The 17,848-nt window shown below is 45.6% G+C and overlaps 1 protein-coding gene across 11 annotated transcripts in view; it reads left to right on the top strand.

The window, feature by feature from the left end:
* The window catches only part of Ttc7b (tetratricopeptide repeat domain 7B), a 213,711-nt gene that overhangs the window by 86,398 nt on the left and 109,465 nt on the right, over positions 1-17,848 (top strand). For all 11 annotated transcript variants that reach the window (XM_076551222.1, XM_076551224.1, XM_076551223.1 and 8 more), the window contains 2 exons: positions 10,250-10,328; positions 15,082-15,254. In XM_076551222.1, coding sequence (XP_076407337.1) covers positions 10,250-10,328; positions 15,082-15,254 — 252 coding nt within the window. The remainder of the gene's footprint in view (positions 1-10,249; positions 10,329-15,081; positions 15,255-17,848) is intronic.

Genomic DNA, 17,848 nt, shown 5'->3' with positions numbered 1-17,848 from the left:
TCAGGCCACACGGTTCTGCTTCCTTTTTTCCCCAAGGGGAGCACTGGACGGAACTCAGCAGCTTCGTGTCAGAGTCCTTCCTTTCTACTGTAGTAAACAGGTGCCTGTAGGCTGCGTGTTGGGAGAGCTGGGCTTAGGACCCGAGGCCACCCTTAGGTTCCCACCACTTCCATCCTGGGCCCCTTGTTCTCGCCTCTGCTCCGTTCCTTGGAGCCATTATGTCCATGATTCTTCAAAGCTTAGAGGCCTTACGTTCTTCCAAATGTTCACTTAGATTTCGTTTTTTTTCTCTCGTTTGTCTTGGCTCTGAAACACTGTGCTGTGTTCATTTGGAAATGCAGTCTCTGTTTTCCACTCAGTGAGCTGATGAACACTGCACACTTGTCCTTTCACCTGAACCCTGAGCACAAGTACCTGTGCCCCACTCGGAAAGGCTCTTCACTCTCTCCTTGCCCCAGCTCAAGGCACTGGGGAACAGCTAGCATGAAGAGTCCCCCCTGTGCCCGGCTGCTCAGCACTGATGAGTGTTTAGTCCCATCCGAGAGCACGTCTGCCTTCTGAGTTGGCCTGTTGTTCAGTGACACCCTGTGTTATTGACTGGGCCCACCTAATGGCGCAGACTGTAGGGCACAGCCTGTCTTCCAGACTAGCTGGGTCTGAGCAGGCCCTTGTCCTGGTAGAAGTAAATACAATGTGCGGCAACTCACCCTGTCTCTTTGCATCCTCATTACAGACTTATAAAACTTGGAATTTCATTGCCAAATCCAGTTTTTTTTTAGTTTGTCCTTGATATTCATTAGTTCAGAGCAGTCTCCAATGTCTATGCTAAGATAGCACAGTAAAGATTCCCTCTCTAGGGAGGAGGGAATTATATGAGCAAAGGGGTCAAGATCATGATGGGGAAACCCACAGAGACAGCTGACCCAAGCTAGTGGAAGCTCACTGACTCTGGACTCACAGCTGAGGAACCTGCACGGGACCGAACTAGGCCCTCTGAATGTGGGTGACAGTTGTGTGGCTTGGGCAGTATGTGGAGCCCCTAGCAGTGGGGCCAGGATTTATCCCTAGTGCATGAACTGGCTTTTTGGAGCCCATTCCCTATGGAGGGATGCCTTGCTCAGCCTAGATACAGTGGGGAGGAGCTTGATCCTGCCCCCACTGGATGTGCCAGACTTTGTTGACTCCCCATGGGAGGTCTTACCCTCCCTGAGGAGTAGATGGGGGGGGGGGAGGTGTGGAGTGAGTGGGAGGAGGAGAGGGGGGACTGTGGTTGGTATGTAAAATGAAAAAAACTTTTAAATTTAAAAACAACTTCCTTTTCTAAACACACTGAGTCCCCTAATGTTCAGGGTTCGAGTTGTCTAGGAGATGTCACCACCATCTTCCCAGAAAGTAAGAACAAAGACAAAGTTTCGTATTTGTGTCACATGACATCATCTATCTTTTAATTATGTCTGTGTGCATGTGTACATGCCATGACTTTTTACCTACTTTGCCATCTCACTGGCCCCAACTGCTTTCTTTTTATCATAGGCCAAGCCTGTGAATTAGTCTTCAGGGGCTGGTCACTGAATTGTTGGCTTTCAAATCTAGCAAAGTGAGTGAGCAGGTCAACCAGGGAATGCCATTTTTTTTTCCTTCAAAATTAAATGATTCTAAGCCGGGCAGTGGTGGCGCACACCTTTAATCCCAGCACTCAGGAGGCAGAGGCAGATGGATCTCTGTGAGTTCGAGACCAGCCTGGGCTACAGAATGAGTTCCAGGAAAGGCGCAAAGCTACACAGAGAAATCCTGTCTTGAAAAAACAACAACAACAAAAAGATTCTAAAGAAATAAAGATTTTTCCTGTGTTATAAATTGACTAGAAGGTGGATTCTAGTATTCTCCCCTCTCCCAATGATAGAGTTTGGAGGATGTCTTAGGGTTTTCCTGTGATTAAAAACCATGATCAAAAGAAACTTGGGGATGAAAAGATTGATTACATCTCACAGCTGTAGTCCATCATCCAGGGAAGTCAGGCAGGAGCTCAAAGCAGGAACCTGAAGGTAGGAACCGATACAGAGGCCATGGAGAAGCTCTGTCTTCGTGGCTTGCTCAGACTGCTTTCTGATAGCTCTTGGAACCACCAGCTCGGGTTTCACTGCTCACAGTGACCTCCTCCTCCTCCATCAACCAAGAAAATGCCCCACAGGCTTGTCCATAGGCCAGTCTGGTGGGGGCAATTTCTCGGTTTCTTCTTGCAATATGACTCGAGCTGGCATTGACATAAAGCTGGCCAGCACAGAGGATAATAGCCTTGATGGTGGCTGGCCTTTACAAAACACTTCCTCCATGTATGTAACTGACTTTTTGTTCTTACAGCAAATCAGTGAGCTGTAGAGGTTCCCTTTACAGGACATTTGAAGCCAGGACATTTGGCTCAGAGTCCTCACCACACTGTTTCATCTCTCAGTTTCAGTTTATAGATAAATATAAAGATTCTAAACAAATGTGTTTTGAAGGATAAACTCCCCCATGATAGATTTGTGTGGTTAGGTTGTTAACAGTATTATACTAAGGAATCCAAGTATTCACTGAATTGGATTGGGCTATTGAAGACCTTTAAGGGGCTGGAGGGATCGCTCAGTGCTTAAGAGTACTTGCTATTCTTGCAGAGTCCCTGGGTTCGGTTCCCAGCACCCACATCCAGAGAACAAGGGCCCTCTTCTGACCTCTGAGGGCGCAAGATGTGCACACAGTATACTTTCAGACATTCAGGCAAAACAGTCATAAAATACAAATAAACTCTTAAGATATAATTATGTTCATAAGGGAGGTGGCTTGTTTATTGCCTCGCTGGTGAACTTCCTGTGGAGGTGGGTTCTGATGGAGGTTAGTGCTCTTTGACTCTTCCTGAAGGTTGGGAGGAAGGAGGATTTGAGATAGGACCCATCTTCCTGTGTTTCCTGTTCCTCGGAGATGCTGGGGTCTGGTGATGTGAAGAAGAGCTTGGGAAGGCCGTGGTATCCTTGCGTTATCTCTCTGGCTCATGCAGTTGTTTGCCCTCTTTCTCTTTCACATGCCTGGTTGAATGGATTTCTTTATGTCCCCAGGCCTGGCCCACTTAACAGGAACTCCTAGAAGCCACCCTCTGTGCCTGGTTTGATGTGCTCCTATTACCTCACACTCCTGGCCAGCTGACCAGTCAGACACTTCACTTCACATTTGTCATGAGGAAGCTTCAGTTGGTGGAGTCATCCAAAAAATGTTGTTAAGCCGACTACAGCTCTCATTAGGTTTGAAATGAGACATCCCGAAAGCCTGGCCCTCTCGTTCGTATCCCGTTTGACATGGTTGTCACACCCTCCGTCACTATATCTAGGCTGCAGCTGCCTTGTTCTGTAGAGCCTTTGCTAACGAGGCCAAGGTTGTGGGTTTGATCCCTGGCCCCTGACTGCAGAAGCCACCTGTCTTCATAACAGCATGTCACTGGTTCTGAGGGGAAGAGTGTGTTCAGAGGAAGAGGTTAGACTCTGCTCTAGGACACCCAAGGACCCTTTGGTACCAGGAAGCATGTAGTTTATTCCTGATCTGGACATCTGCTTCTGATGGCTGACATTATCAGAATGGATGATACCAAGGTTTAGAGACATGAAGGAGAAGTGAGATTCTCAAGCTGGGAACCAAAGGCTACTGACCTTCAGAAGGCACTGGTACATCTTTGTGTTTCTACCGTTAGAAATGGTGACAGTATCCATGGGGGGTTGGGGAGGGTGTCTTGCCATGTGAGAATCTGATTCTCAAATGTGATCGCATTTTGTGACTCACAAAAATCCTTTGTAGCCAGGGGACAGGGAAAGAGATTTCAGAGTGAAGGCTCCTGGTCACTCTTTTCTTTCTTGAGGGCTTCCTAGCTTGCTAACTATCAGTGTCCTGCCAGCTGCTCTGTGAGGCTGTTGAGAAAAGAGCCTTTGCTCTTAAGTGTCCAGTTTGTCTGGTGAACTAACATGTGGCAAGAACTGTCTAGGCACATGTTTGCAGCTGTGCTGGGAGCCCCCCAAGAAGCAACACCTGCCTCTTCACAAGGATGCCAGGAAACTTCCAAGAGAAACCTTGGCTTTGGTCTTAAAGAATGGATAAAAGTCCCTTGGACTCTAGAGACCAAGAGAACCATGTGGAGGCACAAGGACAGGGTTTTTCCTAAACCGTCAGAAAGTTTCCCCTTCCTGCAAACTCCGACATCTCCATTGTCCATACAGCTCTCTGAAACTGTTAGCTTTAGAATATGCTAGGTGCGTGCCCTGGTTAGGAGGAAAGTCTTCTCAGCCTCCATACTACACAGAGCATTGCCTAAGGTTTTAAGAGGTATGTCATTCCCCTATCTGCCAGTCTAAGCTTAATACGGTAGAAGGGGCAAAGAGGCAGGTAGAAAGTGCAGCTTCCATGGACTTGGTCATTTGGCTCAGTGTGGTCAAGTAGATTCCTAGCCAGCTGCTCTTTAGGAACTTGGGACACAGTAGTAACCCAAACAGGGATCTGTGTCATGGAAACACTTCTGTTCTTCTAGTGTGTGAAGCTTGCCTGAGTTCCACAAGCTGGAGATAGCATCCCGTGGTCACTAGTGCATCCTCAGGGACCTGCTGGACCCTGGGAGGAAATTGCTCACTGGTTGGTGGAACAACCTACTGCTTGAGCCTCCAGTGCCTGTCAGTCAGAAAGAGACGGAAAGGGCCAGACTGCTTCTTTGCTCATATCAATTGCTGACTCATCCTGTAATTGATTTTTGCTTAGAAATTCTCGACCAGAGAGACATTGAAACTGAGTTTACTCTGGAAGGGCCCTTTCCTTATCCCCCAGGGGTTCACACTGAGTGTGAAGACTCCTATTTGCATCCCACCTGAGTTTTCATGACAACTGAATTTATATTAGTGCCCTGAGTCAAACTTGGAAGTCAGTAGATAATTTAGAAATCCATGGTGGGGGGGGGGGAGATAACTTGGGGGTTAAGAGCACCAGCTGCTCTTGCAGAGGACCAGGGTCCCATTCTCAGGACCCACGTGGCAGCTCACTCACTGTTCCAGGGTACCTGAGGCCCTTTTCTAACCTCTGTGGGCACGGCATGCATGTGGTGTACTTACATACATGCAGGCAAAACACTCTCTCACACACACAAATAAATAAATATAAATACACAGTGAAGAATGAATTTTCTCTTTCTACTCTTCTCCCAAGAAATGAAGGGATAAATAAAAGGAAACATTGAATGTGACTTTGAATTAGTCCATCATCATCTGAAGGGTCCTCAAGTCCTCCAGGCTCTCTCAGCCTTGGTTTTCTATTATGGCCTGATGTTGGAGCTCTGGCTCTTTCCAGAATATGTCTCTCTCTTGTTTGATAGCACATGGGATCATAACAGGAGATAATATTAAAAGAGCTACAACTGTTCAAGGTTGTAAAATAAAACTTATGTCTTTGTAAGCTTATGCTAAGAATGTGAATTTGGAGCTCAGCCTTAAAATAAAAATTTGCTGCAGAGAGAGCTGGGGCCTGTTGGAAGGATAGAGATTCAAGAGGGAGATCTTAGCGTAAGAACTGAAGCATCAAGACCTGCAGGGAAGCTTCTAGATATCAGCATAAGCAAGGACACTCTGAAAAAGACGCACATGGCATAGGAGATCATTTCAAGGAACTGACAAGTGGGGGCACAGAAGTTCAAAGGCTTCTGTATAGCAAAGGAAGCAGTCATCAGAGAGAAGACAAGCCTACAGAATGGGGGAAGATCCTTGACAATTAGACATCAGACAGGGACTAATATCTACAGCACATAAAGAACTGTAAAAATATTAACCCACTCCCCAATCATCCAGTCAGTAACGGGGCAATTGAACTGAGTAGACAGGTCTCAAAACACTGATGGCCAATCAATATTTGAGAGTTTAGTATCATTAGCTATCAAATGCAAATTAAAACTGTTAGATTCCATTTCCCCCTAGTCAGAATGGCTATCATCAAGAAAACAGAGGATGTGGGGAAAGAGGACCCTTTATTGACTGTTGGTAGAAATTGGTGTAGAGGTTCCTCAACAACCTAAAAACAGAACTGTCATATGTCCCAGCTATACAATTCTTAGATATGTGCCCAAAGGACTCCTAAGTCAACGAGGCCACAGAGATACTTCATGTCCATGTTTATGGCTGGTATATTCACAATAGCCAAGATATGGAACCAGTCTAGCTCTCCTTCAGCAGAAGATTATATAATGAAAATGTGATCAATACACACAATGGAATTATATTCAGTTGGGAAGAATAACAAGGTGACATTTGAGGAAAATGGATGGAATTAGAGATTATTATGTTAAGCAAAATAGCCATACTTAGATAAGCACTAAGTTTTCTTTCATATTGAAGTACATGTGTGCATGCATGTGTGCGCGTGTGCACACGTGTGTGTGTGTGTGTGTGTGTGTGTGTGTGTGTGTGTGTGTGTGTAAAGTAGAAAGGCGATCATGAAAGGGAAAAAGAAGGGGAGCACTATTTGGAAAGGGGGAGGGATCCAGCCAGAGGAGGATGGACAATTGGAAGAGGGACGAGGATGAATAAGAACAAGGTACAATAACATTTATTTATGAAAATGCCATAATGAAGCCCATTATTTATAGGCTAACTTAAATTTTATGCCGGGCGGTGGTGGCGCACGCCTTTAATCCCAGCACTCGGGAGGCAGAGCCAGGCGGATCGCTGTGAGTTTGAGGCCAGCCTGGGCTACCAAGTGAGCTCCAGGAAAGGCGCAAAACTACGCAGAGAAACCCTGTCTCGAAAAACCAAAAAAAAAAAAAAAAAAAAAAAAAATTAACTTAAAAATAAAAAGAGGGAGGACCAACTGCTGGCCAGTTGGTACCTTCCCAGTTGTGTTAACAACCTGTGGGGCCGACATTGACTCTTAGGAAGTAGAGCCCGTAGGCCGACAGAGAGCCCTGGAGGGGAGGGAGAGTCTAGAGAATGAAGATAAAGGCAGATAGGAAAGGGAGGAGAGAAGTGAAGAACAGGGAAGGGGTGGAGGAGACTGTTCCCACTATGAAAAGTGGTGGGTCTGACCAAGCCTAGGCTGAGGGACGCCGGCCAGCTCTGCCTATGGGCTGGGCGCCGCCGTGGTACTGAGAGCGGAAGTAGTACTGCTTCCAGAGTTGGCTGAGCGTGCAGCTGGCCCCGGTGACTGCAGGCCCTGTCCCCCCATCCCCACCCGGTCTCAGGTGAGTTGTTGGAGCTGCTCCAACCTGAGGGAAGCACACCCTGCACAGAAAGCTCGAGGAAGCAAAGTGCAGGAGACGACCCAATCCCTGACAGCTTGCCAGAATGTGTGCTGCTTGGTAAAAGTGGCAAAAATGTTACCATAATGAGCTCTGACATCATTGCACTGTCTCAGTCAAGGGCGTTGAAGTGGAATAAATGACCTCATGTCAGGGTCTGTGGAAACCCTCAAAACCAGGGAAATCCCTTGGCTGGCCAGTTGTCAGTTTCGAGTAGAAACTTTAAGCAGCAGTTTCTTCTAGATATTTAGTGATATTTAATGGATCTCAGCATTTTAGGGACAAACTAATAGTTTACAGATATGAAAGCAATCACGTGGATTTTGTTCATTTCCCTCATACTGGGTGATTTCATGGCATTTAGAATATAATTCTTGCAGGCTGATTTCCTTTTTCTTCCTTGCTATCATGATTAAACATTTAGCTTACCTTTTTTTTTTTTTTCTGTTCACTGGCAAATTGGAAGTGATTGGTCAAGTGATATGTGACTTTAGAATGTTTGTCATTGACCGTTGACTGAGAACTTGGTATTTGGGGTGCTTGTGGCCCTTTCTAATGTTTAAAATGTGCTACCCCTTCTCTGCTGTCCTTCCAGGGTACCACATTCATTTGAACAAGCCACAGCCTCAGGCCTGCTCCATTCTGCAGCTGCTCCGGATTCTTTGTTTCTGAGCAGAATTCTTCTGAGCTGAGGGGAGCTCGATTCTGAATCCCGAACATGGCCCAGGGACAAGCTGGGAAGAGCTGGAGACAGCTTACACCCACTCCAAAGGCTTCCTAGGGAGTCAGTCACATCGCTAGCTGGTTTCCCTCAGGCTCAGCCTCCTGTCCTGGAGATTTGTGTGTTCCTCCAGCAGAGGGCCTCCGTCCTGCATGGCAGGAACCACAGCCAGCCAGAAAGGGGAGTTGGGTTTCTCTAGCCATGGCGTATCAGCTAGCTGAGGGCATAACCATCAAGTGCAGGACTTCTTCACCTGGCCCCGTGGATTTGCTTTCCAGTTTGAACCAGTACCTTAGGAGCAGCTCATTAGCTGTCCCCACCAGAACACAGAATGGATGCTGTTTGTGCCTGTGAAGTAATTTGCATATCGGTGGCACAAAACCCCCACCTGCGCGCTTGGATTCGGTTGTTCTGAACTCTTGAGTCACTCCCGCTTTAGAGCTGACGTTTCTTCTGCCCGGGGTGGCAGCAGCGTGGTGGAGAGCTCCCAGCTTGCTCTTTTGCCAGGCTTTGAACTTGAGCAAGCCCTTTCACTTCCATGGAGGCCAGATTGTGTTGGATCATTCCTGCTAGAAAATTCTGTGCCTCTGTATCTCTATAAATAGTTCATTCTGCAAAGAGGACACGGGAGACGCCCCAAATGACCGGGTCCTATTTGTAGCCTCCCCACAGTTATAATCTTTAGCTTTTATGTGCTTGTTCAAGGTCTAATTTCCACATTGGCGAGGCAGTTCTTTCTGAGGGTCTATCAGGGTCTCTCCAGTGACAGTGCGTCAGACATGCCCTGATGTCATCAGTCCAGAGTGCCACCCTTTATGTCCACAATGGGTGTTTAATGGGTGATTTGGAAACAAAATTAGCTACCATAGCCATTCCCATCCCATTTTAGCTGTGACTGTTTCCTCCCTCCCACATTACTCCAGAGCAATGGACGTTGTTGCCCATGAACAGCACTCCCATAACAATGAGTGAAGGGGCGGGCAGAGCAGCTAGCATGTCCCAGGGCCTATTCCCTAATTGTTGTTCATGTCCCTGATAGAGTCCTAACACAGGCTTCTCTCTTTATGCTACCACAAAGCGTCTGACCTTCTGCCGTCTCCTCTGTGTGGGTGAGGGGCCTGGGAGTATTTACTTACTGGGCCCGTCAGCCATTGTCATCAAGTTCTGGGCTGTTCCTGTGAATGAGGACTCTGGGAAGTCACATGGCATAAGATATGACTCAGTCACCCTCGTGGTGCTTGCATCTTACAGAAGCCACATTTTTATCTCATACCTTCGCATGGTTTAAAATGCCATCCAAACAAGAGTTGTCTGTCACAGCCTGCGGAGGCTGGCTGGCAGTATTGCACCTGCTGACCTATTCTGTGGGTTTCTGGAAAGATGAGATGTGTTCTAATGAGCATGTTATAAATATCACCGGGTTATGTCATAGATGGTGGCAGTGCTCAATGTAAAGGAAATGGCTGGGAGGCAAAGAGGCCAGACCCAGCATTCTAGGAGGATAAGTAGATCCTGGATATATCGGCTAGGATGTTCTAAAACGTATTTGTCCTCAATGTAATATGTCTTTGTGGAGCGCATAGGATGATGAGTGGACTGTGTTCTGATCTCACACAGGAGGCCCAGGCACCAGTCAGTACACAGTGACCCTCAGAGAGGGCCTTTGGCCCTCTGCCTCTTCTTGTCAGTTCAGAGTTGGAGGGTTCATGCGATGGACTTACTAGGCAGTGATTTCTGTTCTGAAAGATTTGGAGTGGTTAAGGGAGGCCGTCTCTCTTTTTTCATACCTTTTCTCTTTGTTCTGCTCAGGAATTTTCAGCCAGAAGCCTTATCCACATTGCATGCAGTGCCTTGCTGATGACAGTCAGTCCTTCACTGTCCAGGGTCACTGTCTCCCTTTCAAGTGAAAGTGCAGACTCCAGTACCACTCTAGTGGAGGCCATCGTGAGTTTGAAAAGAGACTCTTGTGAGACATAGCTTGCCTTTTTTTCTTTTCCCTGGAACTGAATTTTAGGTTTTGTCTCCTTGAGGAAATTTTACTTAGTCTGAAAGGCACAAACACAAAAATCATGAGTGTTAGGTCAGTTGCTCCAAGACAGACAGGTATGTTAGAATAATCATTTACTTGAATTCTAGCCAACAGCTTTTATATAGACAAAAACGCATTGAAATTTGTGTATAAAATGTTTAATATTAATGCATGCCATATGGAAACCTTGTCGAATTCTGTGTGCACACAGGAACTTGACGAGAGGAGTCGGGAGATTTCGGGAGCTTCTCAGAGCAGTGGAAACGAGAACGACACAGAACCTGCGAATGGTAAGTGGGACAGGCGTGAGGACCAGTCCGTGTGTGTCTGCATTACACACATCCACATGAGACTGTTGAGAAGCAGTAACTCACCCACTCTGAGAGCACAGTTGAGTGTTTCAGCATGATTGATGTTTAGTTTCAGAACATTGTAATCACTCTGTGAAACCCCAAACTCATTAGTAGTCCGTTCCCATTCTTTCATTCTCCAAGTTCTTTTTTTTTTTTTTTGGTTTTTCGAGACAGGGTTTCTCTGCGTAGCTTTGTGCCTTTCCTGGAGCTCACTTGGTAGCCCAGCCTGGCCTCGAACTCACAGAGATCCGCCTGGCTCTGCCTCCCGAGTGCCGGGATTAAAGGCGTGCGCCACCACCACCCGGCCATCATTCTCCAAGTTCTTGACAGTCACTAATTCCATTGCTGTTTCTATGGATTTGCCTGTTTTGAACATTTCACGTAAACAGTTATACAGTATGGTCTTTTGTGACTGGCCCCCTTCATTTAGCATAAATATGTTTAAGATTCTTTCATATTGCCTCAGTATTTTCTTTTCATTGACAGATAATTTTCTGTTTTCTGGGTCCACACATTTTGTCCACCCAGTCTCTTTTCAGTCGATGGGTAGTTGGGTTGTTATGACTATTGCTTCTGTGAGAACATTTGTGTTCAGGTTTTGAGTGGACAGACGTCTTCTTTCTTCCTCTGTACCTCAGAGTAGAACTCCTGGGCCATATGAAAACTCTGTGTTCAACAGTTGGAGGAGCTGCTGTTCCCAAAGTGGCCACCCCATTTGACGCCCACCCCGCAGCTTTCTCCACAGACTAACCAGCACTCGTTATCTTTTGTGAGTGTGCAGTGCTGTCCTGTGGTCTGTGTTCTCTCTTGAAGTGTACACTCTGCATCCTAAAAAAGGTGGGATAAGGCCCTCCTGGATGCCCATGTGTGGAAGAGGTCAGATGTGTGCTTTTAATTCATACTAACCATGGTAGGACATGCAGGTGAGGTCCTCAAGTACTAACTGTTTGGATAATGATATGACCATAAAACTTAAAAGAGAAGTACAAGGGATGTCTATCTTGTATAAACTCTGTATAGTTCAGTCATCAAGTGAAGGCCTAGTGCTCACTGTACTAATAAATGTTCTGTGTCACAATTAATGTGACAGCCCTATATAAATCTGCAGTCTGTCTTCTGTTACCCATGTTTGTCCTTAATTGTTGTTAGGAATGTTCATTCGGACAAGGCTAAGATAATCAGATCATGGGAGATGCTTCACTTGGGTATCTCCAAGGTTTTAGGAAGTAGAAATATGATTTATGGGGCTAGTCAGCTAAACAGAAGGCCTTTCTAGAATATGTGGTTGAACTAGATAAGTAACTTCACACACACACACACACACACACACACACACACACACACACACACACTTCCCATCAAGACCTTATCAGGCCTTTAATATTTTATATTGGCTTACTTATATTCAGACAAAGCATTTTGAATTTTTAGGGTCCTCTAAGGCATAAGAACCTGCAATTATACCTATGAAAATTATTGCAGATATCTTTTCTCTCAAATTCACTTATTCTCAAAATTCCATGAGGCTTTTCAGTGGATCAATTTAAATTGCTTTGGAAGCATACTGAGAAGGGTGATGTTTCAAAATGGAGCATTTGTGTTGACCCTCAAAGATAGACAGACAGATAGATAGACAGACATCTTCCATTGTTTTCTTGAGGAGCAGGGAGGAGCCTCCTCAAGTCTATGTGGTAGCTGGAACTGCCCTTGGTGTTTCAGCTATCATCTGCCGTTGTTAACATGGAGGAGACATTTCCTACTTTATGTCACTCTGAATGAAGGTGTGCCTTTGCTCTCAGCTAGTGGGGTCATCAGGTGACATAAACCATTTCTAATCCATTGAGTACTGAACTGAAGGAGTGCATGAGAATCATCTGAGGAAATGTGGAATCTTAGTTAGGGTTTCTATTGCTGTGAAGAGACATTATGACCATGGCAACTCTTATAAAGGAAAACATTTAATGAGCTGCCTTGTTTACAGTTTCAGAGGTTTAGTTCATTGTTATTATGGCAGGGAGCATGGCGGCTAGTTATATGGTACTGGAGAATTCTACATCTTTATCTAAAGGCAACAGGAAATCAACTGAGACACTGTGCATATCTTGAACATAGGAAATCTCAAAGCTTACCCTGACAGTGACACACTTCCTCCAACAAGGCCACACCTACTCCAACAAAGCCACACCTCCTAATAGTGCCACTCCCTATGAGCTTATGGGGGCCAGTTACATTCAAACTACCACATGTGGTTTTGGTTTTAGTCAAGTGATCTGCCAATGATCTGCATCCTTAACTGTATTGAGAAATGCCAAACAAATACATGTCCTCACAGCTCTGGAATTCCAATGGAGCAGGTCTGTGGCAGGGCCAAGGAGTCTATTTCATAACTATATGATTCTTCTTACTTTAGATAATAATTGCAAATGGATGATGTACTTATGAGATGGTAAAGTTGTTTTGTGAGCTTGATTTGATGTGAAAGCATAGCAAAAACATAAATACTTTTATATTTTAAAATATATTCATAGCATGCCACTCCTAGGTACTTTTGCCAAAGAGTTTAAACAGTTTTCAAACACAAACTTGAACGTGAATGTTCATTTCTAACAGCCAAAAACTGGAAACAAGCTGAATGTGTGGACAAAATGGGGTACGTCTGTCTTGTTCGACAACAAAAGGGTGCGTCTTGAAAATCCTGTGCTACATAAGGGAAGCTGATCACAGAAAGCCCGTGTTGTATCTGTTTCTGTGAGATCTTCTCAATAGGCAGATCCATAAAGACAGAAAGCACATTAGTTGTTCTGAGGGTTTGAGAGGGGGAAAAGGAGAAGCCACAGCTTAAAGGGTATAGGGTTTCTTTTTGGGGTGACGAAAACGTCCTGGAACTAGATAGTGGAGAGGATTGCATAACCTTGTGAATGTACCTAATGCCGTTGGATTGTATGTACCCTTTAAAACAGCCTCGTAGTGGATGGGGGCTGGGGGAGGTGAGAGAGAGAGAGAGGTTCTTTATTCATTTTTCTCTTTTAACGCTTATCTCACTGCCACAGTGAGTGGAGGGTGATACTGACATTCGAAGCTTCCAGCAGAAGCCATTAGCTCCTATGACTGCAGTGAGATCAAAATGAAGCAGGAATTGAAGGCCCAGGGAAACAGCTCAGGCACTGTTTAGGTCCTGGAAATTGTGTTCTTATGAGATCCATACAGATGGCTCAGTTGGGGATGATCTGGGTTCATTTATTTTCACATTTTTATAGACATTTAAAGGCAGTGGGTTCTACACAGGGATAATCAAGAAAATTTGCCTTTACCCAGTGGTTCTCAGAAGCCACCAAGCTAATGATTTGGTTGCATTAAGTTTCCTTGGGGAGTTTTAGGAAGTTTCATATGGATGAAGCCTAGCAAAGTTCTCTTCTGGAACACATTTATTTTAAAAGCTCATTCTCAGGGAGCATCAGCACTCTTTGTATCTTCCAAAGAACACAAAACCTGATGGAAAACCCCATTTCTTGAAGTTTTATTTTGCAGCTCTGGGTGATTATAGATTGAATATCCTGGGATGCAGGGATCCTGTTTGAAAATGGGGGCGGGGGAGACATGTGCACATGTATGTGCACACACAGAGTGGGGGAGGGCGGAAAAGAATATCAATATGCCTTTATCAACAAGACCCTCCTTAGTATATGCATTCCTCTTACATATCACTTGGGGTAATGTTCTAGGCAGTGACATTGCAGAGACTCAGCAAAACATCTGCACTGGCTAGAAGGAGAAGCTCCGGGTGTTTCTGGGTTTTCACAGGGAGCTGAGAAATACCCACCAGCTTTGTAAAAAGCTCTTTCTCATCAGAAGCTACAGCCTTCACCTTGCCTTCCCTATTACACAAAGCTGGCTTCTGCACTTCTGGGCCAGGAGGTCCCAAATGGACTGAAAGCAGGGCACCCCACTACCCAAGTGCTGCATCCTGTTGGTGGTAGCATGACTCAGGACACTGGTCTTTAGTTCTTCTGGGAATGAAGACATTTTGAGTATCTAGAGTGTACGTCTGGCCATGTTGAGTCGTGTGTGTCGTCGTCCCCCCCTCCCCAAGATAGCATCATTGAAGTTGAGTCCTGGCTTTTTTCTGAGTTTGAGCTGCAGCAAGCAGCTGCTATAGGGTGATGAAAACATCTGCAGTTCACCCAAGAGCTTGTAGGAAAGGCTTTTAGCTACGTGTTTAGTTGTTTGAGGTCTAAAGCCTATGTAACGTGTAATGTAGACAAGGCAGTACTGGAAGTGCATGAACTTTCTTAAGCAACTCTTCATGGGCTGGAGAGTGGTTCAGTGGTTAAGTGCAGGCACTGCCTTTGCAGAGGACTGGAATTGGGATCCCAGCACCCACCCATGTCAGGTGGCTTACAACCCCCAGGATTTCTGGCCTCGCCTGCACTTGTGTATACATATCCCCCCATACAATTACTCATAATTAAAAATAAATATTTTTAAAAAGTGTTTAAATATCTTAGCATCTTAAATTTTCTTTTGCCATAATTGGGTGTGATTTTCATATAGAAGTAAACATTTAATTCTGACTCTTTTACATTCTGAGTCTTGCAATAGTGTCTCACACATAGTGACAGCTGATGATAATGATGAAGTGGATGATAGAAAACAGATTAATAATCATGCTGTTCTTCCTTTGTGTTCCCAGACAATAGCCAGGCAGTTGGCCGAAATCTTGTTACGGGGCATGTGTGAGCAGAGCTACTGGAACCCCCTGGAGGATCCTCCCGGCCAGTCACCCCTGGATGACCCTCTCCGGAAAGGAGCAAACACCAAAACCTACACACTCCCTCGCAGGGCCCGTGTCTACTCAGGAGAGAAGTATGGGACTCGATGTTCTCAGCTGGGGACCGTGGGACGGGAAGGGCTGTGAGGATGTTTAAGGGCAAGGAGACGAGCACAGGCCACGTTTTGCCCGTGTGAAATCAGATGAGCATACTAATTGACCACGTCAGCAGAGACACCTCCCCACTGTCCATAACTCCAGCAGATCTCTCCTCTCGGTGCTGGGCCACCTCCCTCAGCTCTCTGCTCTCTGTGCCGGTCTGTGGATTCTCACTCCATTTATCATGAGATTCCCAGCATTAGGCAACAATCAGCAGCCACTGTCTATAGCCAGAGCTTATGGGCATTCATTTCTTCAGCTATTCCCCATCTTTTAAAAATCTTCTTCTAGCCAAACCATCCATAAGGACAACGAATACTTTGCCAGCAGTTGAGAGATGGCCCTTTAGCACGTCTTTGTTTTTTGCAGGATTTGAATTTGGGACTTGGTTTCATTAGAGGAAAATGGGCCAGCGGGCTATTGTCTTCTTAGGCCTGAGTCTTCCCTGGTCAGGAGGATGGCGGTGCAGGGCAAGGACAGGGCTGGAAGAAGGTCACTCATTTCTGCACTGCCCCTCAGAGCCCTTCGGTTCCCTCTGCCTGTGGCCAAAGGACAAGGCCTGGTGGCATTTTCTCATCTCTGTGAAGAGAAAAGGGACACCAGTGACTGGTGTGGGGACCTCTTCAGTGTTATCACACTGAGAAGGTGCTAAGAGACTGCAAGCAGCTGCTTTGGAAACCCTGGAGAACACGCTGTGGCCTAGGCTGCCTCGCCTCTAGCTCCTTGTGTGACACCCCTGGCTCTTCTTTCCCTCATAGTCCTTACTCAGTTTGCGTTGCTTTGTGGATTTGGACGAGGGAATGCATTCCTGACTTTTCCCTGGGACTTACCCTAATTTAGTTTTGACCTTCATTTTCCCAGCCTTGCCGAACCAGTTTGCCTGACTTCCTCCTCAGCCCTTGTCTGGATTCATGAAACACCTGTTCTGGTCTCCTAACTCACTGTGAAGTGCTGACCGCCTCAGGAGGGGCTTTCCAGAAGCAGATTTGAGATTCAAATTTTAAGTGACTTTTAGGTCTTCAAAACAAAGTCTGGGTTTGTTTCCCACTTTAGACACTTCTGAGTAGCCGAGGTGCCAGGTACCCAAAGGGTCTCAGTTACTGCTCTTCTCATCCAGGGTGGAGCTCTGTCCCAGGGCGGCCTCACCTCAGAGACACAAACTCTCCGATTTCACTGGCTGCTTGGTGCTTTCTAAACAGCTGGCCTTGTCACTCTTCTGACACCATTCCCCCTCACCCCCGCCCCCCATATCAGCTTCCTACCTGTGTAAGGAGAATTCCAAGAGGCGGTCGCACACACACGCTTAATTTCATACAGATGCACACGATCTGTTTGGTTCGTACCTGTTTTACTGTCTGTAACTCACATACTGTCCAGCTCAGTGACTTCCAGTACACACATGGTTATGAATGCATCACCAAAGTCAAGCGGAGAGTTTTCACTTTCCCAAAAATAACGGCCAGTTCTTCTTGGTGCCACCCTCTTTCTGCCAGTCCCTTCAGTCCATGTGCAAGTCAGTGTTGGGGTGTGACCTAGTGAGATGAAATACATTCTTTCCTCCTTACATTGCTTTTGATCATGGTGTTTATCATAGCAACAGAGAAGCAAACTAGAAGAGGGTGCTGGGGTGGAACCCAGAGCCTCTCACAGAGCACTAGGCAGTGCTCTACTGCTGAGTCGCATCCCAGGCCCCATAGTTCTTTTTTGGTGCTATTATAAATATATATATATTTTTTAATTTCAGCTCAAAATATTTCAACCCACTTTTAACTTTTTTCTAGATTTTAATAATATTCTCTTTTTTCAATTTAAAAAATTAGTTGTTTCATAAATTCATACAACGTGTTTTGATCATATTCACACATACACCCTAATCCTCCCAGATTCATGTCTCCCCTCCCCATACAACTTTGTGTATCCCCCCACCCCCTTTTTTAAACCTGTCAAGTCTGGTTTGTGCTGCCCATCTGCTCAGATGTGTGGACCTCCACTGGAGGATAGTTGACGTGCCAGGGCCCACATTCTTAAAGAAAACTGACTGTCCTTTTCCCAGCAACCGTCAGTTACCAGTAGCTCCTTGGGCATGGGATTTCATGCCCGCCTCAGAAATTACACATCATTCTTACCTAGTGGTGAACCTGATGTAGGCTTCTTCCATCCATTACCATCAACATGGCCTCTAATGTTTGTTCTTCATTCCATTTTATAACTGTTCACTGCAAGTAGATGGAAAAGGCATCAATTTTGTATACTGATACCGCATGTTACAAACTTGCTGGATTTGTCAGTTCTGTTTTTCAGATTCCTTAGCTATCCTGTCACCTATAAATATAGTTTTCCTTATTCCTTTGAAAGATAGGTGCTGTTGACTTTATTTTCTTCCTTAGATGTAGGGCTAGACCCTCCATTACTGCATGAATAAAAGTGATGAAAACATTCTTATCCCTAATCATCATCATCTTCTTCTTCTTCTTCTTCTTCTTCTTCTTCTTCTTCTTCTTCTTCTTCTTCTTCTTCCTCCTCCTCCTCC

The sequence above is a fragment of the Peromyscus maniculatus genome, chromosome 14 (assembly GCF_049852395.1).
Source record: "Peromyscus maniculatus bairdii isolate BWxNUB_F1_BW_parent chromosome 14, HU_Pman_BW_mat_3.1, whole genome shotgun sequence".
Lineage (NCBI taxonomy): Eukaryota > Metazoa > Chordata > Mammalia > Rodentia > Cricetidae > Peromyscus > Peromyscus maniculatus.
This window is presented reverse-complemented; position numbering and strand designations above follow the sequence as displayed.